Source organism: Sphaeroforma arctica, assembly GCF_001186125.1.
Source record: "Sphaeroforma arctica JP610 unplaced genomic scaffold supercont1.1541, whole genome shotgun sequence".
NCBI lineage: Eukaryota > Ichthyosporea > Ichthyophonida > Sphaeroforma > Sphaeroforma arctica.
In genome coordinates, this window is record NW_014039017.1 from 1 (window position 1) to 4981 (window position 4981).

At 41.5% G+C, this 4981-nt stretch overlaps 2 protein-coding genes across 2 annotated transcripts; both read right to left on the reverse strand.

Annotated features, from left to right (window-relative positions):
- Positions 1–181: 181 nt before the first annotated feature.
- On the reverse strand, positions 182–2362 carry SARC_11128 (hypothetical protein). Its single transcript, XM_014294792.1, has one exon. It carries the CDS (start codon positions 2247–2249, stop codon positions 729–731), a length of 1521 nt encoding a protein of 506 aa, XP_014150267.1. The 5' UTR covers positions 2250–2362; the 3' UTR covers positions 182–728.
- Positions 2363–3364: 1002 nt separating this feature from the next.
- Positions 3365–4832, reverse strand: SARC_11129 (hypothetical protein; the record flags this gene model as incomplete). Its single annotated transcript, XM_014294793.1, has 3 exons — positions 3365–3416; positions 4028–4150; positions 4642–4832. Coding segments are annotated over 3 exons (366 nt in total), but the record flags the coding sequence as incomplete, so codon positions are not given.
- Between the last annotated feature and the right edge of the window lie 149 nt (positions 4833–4981).

The following is a 4981-nucleotide window of genomic DNA, read 5'->3' on the forward strand; positions in this document are numbered from 1 at the left end:
CGTGTACACGTAATAAAAAATTATGTATTTATATGTATCACTCTACTGTTGCAAATATATATATATATATATATATCACTACTGGTGCAAATATATATATATATATATATCACTCTACTGGTGCTTACATATATATTCACTAGGCCATTTCATTCATTTTATCATTAGAAATCCGTCATACCTGACCAATTCCTTGCACACTGAGCTTCTGGGGCAGAATTATGCGTTGCGTTAAAGCTTATAGTCACAACCTTGATGAAGAAACTAACTAGCGTATCGATGTTGCTATTTGTAGTTTATCTCTTTTGGCGACAAGGCAGTAGAGTGAGTTGATCTGTATCGTGGGATGTGGACGTAGAAACCACTAGGAATAATAGAAGAATGATCAAGAGAAGATACGTATATTCCCAAGAGAAGATGGTGTGCAGCCGCCAGCACACAAGTGTATTTATTCTTGCTAAATTCAATATAATGATTCATAGCCTACTAATGTAATAAAAACGAGGGGCTATGCTAAATTTCTAAAATTAAAATATTTGTTGTCTTGATTTTTTGATACCGACATATTTTGTAGATTCACCCCCAGGGCCCAGGGAGATAGCTGCATGGTGTGTATTGTACCATAACTCGGGTCACCATTCGGTCTACCGTGTGCACTTCCCGTGTCTTTTGATAAATATGTTGTTCACAGCAGTACCTAACCAGCAGCTTACAGCTCCTGATACGGATTAAAGCTGTCGTTTTGGTGGTAGGATAGCGCATGAAATAAATTGTCCGGTGACGATCGACAGAGCTACGATCATCATGTCTCTCGCAAGCGAGATGGAGCTTGCAGTATCCATAGCCGTCGTGAAATTCAGCGTGAAGCTTCCCGGCACAATCGCAATTATAGATATAAGCACGAGTTCTATGGCTGGCCCACTATCAGTATAGTTTCCATATGCATTGGCGATCACACCAGTTACCGTAGCACCCACACACGAGGCAAACTGGTCAATACCCATCACTTTGTGTCCGAATTGGGTGCCATAGTATGCGGCAAAGGTACCGAGCGCGTACCAATGGAGATGCGACAACTTTCCCTTGTTTAAGATAACTGTGGGCACCAACGATAAGACAATCGAGATATGCGGTATATACCATGCGAATTGCGATACTGGAGCCAGACTCGGCAAAATAATATGGCCCGAAAGACTTCCCACGAAGGTCAATCCGCCAATCACACCCACCCCGAGATTAGCAGACACCACCAACACTTGCACGAGTCCGTGTGCACCTACATGGTTGTATCCAAAGACTACGTGCGTAAGTGCATTGGTCAGAGCTAACCCGGGGAGATGGCAGGTAAGACTCGTCATAATTGCGTTCATGACATTGATTTGCTGGATGTATATGTGAAATATAGCCACGCCACTAGCAGCAAGGAATGCAACCAGCATCTGTTTACCCAAACCTACACGATGAAAGACACTCCAGTACACCTCTAGTGAGCTCACAATCAAGGTTACTAATGCAGCACATAGTGTCTCATATACACCAGCACCGTTATATAGCGGGCCGTAACCTACGACAAAGCCCACAGCGGCCGGTATATACGCCCACTTGGGCCAGGGTGTATCGGGCGCATGTCGTATCTCTATCAAGCGCTTCAGTGCTGTCCGGCAAGACTGCCCGTTTATAATGCTATCTGCGACTTTCTCGACATCCACCATTTTGGCCAGATTTACATCCTTGTTTCCCGCCGGGACCAACTCGACGTATTCTCGATTGGCATCTTTGTCACCGTCTGGCCTGTCTACGAAAACTTTCTCTTCGCAAAACAGTATAAGTAGTGCCCCCGATGATGTATGGGAAAGCCTGACACGCTCGTGCAATCTCATAGCAATCATAGTGATGCGGTACTCTAGTATATGTAAAGGTATACTGTACCGTAAGTATGCAGATCCGATCTCTTTGATAAGCAGCCGCCTCTGCCACTCGGGATACACCTCGCACGTATCCCATATCTCCTGTAGGTGTAGCCTCGAGGCCACTTCAGCGCGTGTATCTTCCCATTCGAATCTTAATACGTTCGAGTGCGATGTGAAAGGGTCTTCGTCGCCAGATGAGGGTACATCGCCATCCAACGATGCGACCTCTGTCACTTGTGATTTCAACTTGCTGCCATGTTGTGCTGTATTTTGGTTGGTACCATTGCTGTTGGTGTTGTCCGTGTGCTCCGCCAATAGTCTGTCTGTTTCGCTCGGCATAGTGTCTGATCGTGGGATGCCTCACAACACGCACTCAATCTACTCTAGTAATCAGTTGTGTTTATAAAATTGTCGAAATGGTATAATATTGATAGATGTGCTCGATAAATAAGACTATACAATTGTGAAAGCTGTGTGGAAGATAAGAACTAGATATGCCGTAGTGTCACGCGTGCGTCGGCCAAGGTTGCACATATTTGTGAAGAATTCTAGTCGCCAATAAAATTAGCAATGAGTTATATATCAGACGGTGCATTTCGACAGTGTTCCCGTTTTAAAAATTTAAAACAAAAATTTAATAAAACATCTGGTCGCGTGGGCAATACACCTGCGCAGTGCGGGTGTCAATATATATGATTTGATTGGATCTTAACTTCTGATTCGCCAATCAGAACGTCTACGCTATTGTGTGATAAAATTATAATGGAGGCTTTGTAATTTGTAAATAGATTTGGTTGCGTTTTGTATTGACAATTCCAGAGAATGAGTACCTCTGTACTATTTTTCAACGAACAAAACCACAAGTATTTAAATATGGAGTAAATACATACATCTACATAGTTAGTTAGTCATGTACACATAGTATTTACACATGCAGTAAATACATACATATTTACATTGTTAGTCATGTACAATTAGTATTTATTTACATATGGTGCATATGTATGTAATATTTATTTATTTTAAAAATAACTACGCAAGCATATGGTGCAGCACTATACTATGAAATATTTATATGTATTTAAATGTCATACATAGCCTTCTGAAATCAAACATTTGGTTTTATTTAGAAGGCAGGTTTTACGGGCTACGGGTTATGGCCTATGTACGGAAATTTGTATATATATTTTGTTACTCGTGTGTGGGAGTTTGCCAATTGAAGTCTTTGGGGCTCTCCTAGTAGTTAGAGGGTGGCGAGTTGAGACCAAGGCACTAAAGGCTCATAATTGTTCAACAACTGGTACAGCTCCGAGCCTCCGATTCAATCAAATAGAGCCACAATACGCTCCATACGAGCATGGCCCGGTCCACATTGCTACACGTAATGTGTACTTCAAGGACGAAATGGACGGCATGTACGAAGTGTGCCTCAAGTGCGCGATGTTTATAATCTCCTACTGCCACCTGGTGGTTAGTACCACCGTCCTTCGTTCACAATTATAGAATCTGGTATTAGGAGAAACAAATGTTGGTTCAATCAACGAAGTAGAGTCGAAAAGTTTTGAGACTGCGCTGTTCGATCTAGCACCGCATCCAACTAAACATATCTCTAGCGTTGTCATTTTGTCAATGCGGTGAACAAGTATGTGGTAGATATCTTACGAATCACTTCTTAAGTTCAGGTGTAACACAGTATCTATTTATATATATATATATATACATGTTTATAAAACTATTGTGGCAGTACAGTTTGATTAACTTCCATACGACAGTAAGACATATATTTAGTACAACCAGCCATTCAATAAAATCTGGACTGGCAAGTCTTGGCATATGACTAGTGTTTATGATCAAATTCAAATGTTCTTCATTATGGACATACCGTATATACACGTACAAACAATTTAGCACACCATGAATATGTATATATATATATATATATATGTGTGTGTGTGTGTAAACGTGTGTGTGTTTGTGTATGTGTCAATATATATATATATATATATATAAACGTACTCGTATATACATATATGTGAATATACATATATGTATACAAATTACACATATGTTAATATACATATATGTATACAGATTGTATACACATTTGAGTTGCATACCTGCCACGTAGGCTATCAGGGCCTTCAATTACGTTGAAGAAAGTCGATAGAAAATCGTTATGCGAGACGACTGCGATAGACGTTTCTGCTCGAGTGCCGAGGAATTTCAAGAAAGCCAAAACCCTACGGGAGAATCAGAGGGACTTATTTCTATAGTTCGTATCTGGCACCACACTCGAACTTACATGTAGTACGTACTATGACAACGATACTGAAACTAAGGAAGTAACCCGACTGGCGTGTCATATATCGTGGGGTGTATAGTCGTTGTTGTTTCAAAGTTAAGCTGTGTTCGTAAGAGCAGACGGAAGTAAATTTCATTCGTATTTGTTGCATGCTTCTACTTGTACCTCTATACGTGCAATCTGATCTTCGGGTGAGAATAACAGAAAGGTACCACTCCAATGTGGGTATAGGGACGATATGGCCATTCCACAGCGAGGTGTGTATTCGGAGTGGCCACTGCAGCCCGTAGATCTATACCTACCGAAGCTAAGTATGGCAGATATACTGTTCAAACGGGTATCTGAAACAAGAGCCAGTGCGTGTATGAATAAACCAAAAAGCCCATACAGATACATACACAAGTTACATACGCTACTTAGCTTGCCTACCTCAGTTTAACATTCTCTTCGGTTTCGCGTGTGGGTGTCCAAAGAGAGTCCTCGCCTACATCTATGTGGGTGAAATCTACATGCGGAAACTCAGGCTGCAATACCTCGACCGTCCGTCTTTTGTCGCAAGGATGCACGCCATATCTTTCACGCACACCCTCATACGCTACAAACGGTACTTTCCTGGTGTAGGCATGTGTTTCGAGGTAGTGTTGTGTGAGAATTGGGAAGAATGCTATAGAATTAGTGACCAACTAACCCCTGTTCATTTCTTGTCCTAGGATTGTACACTGTACGTCGCTCGCGCATATACACTACAATACATTCCTTGGAATAGTTG

Excerpts from the sequence above, each read along its gene's own strand:
- SARC_11128 (XM_014294792.1), bottom strand. The coding sequence starts at position 2,249 with ATGCCGAGCGAAACAGACAGACTATTGGCGGAGCACACGGACAACACC.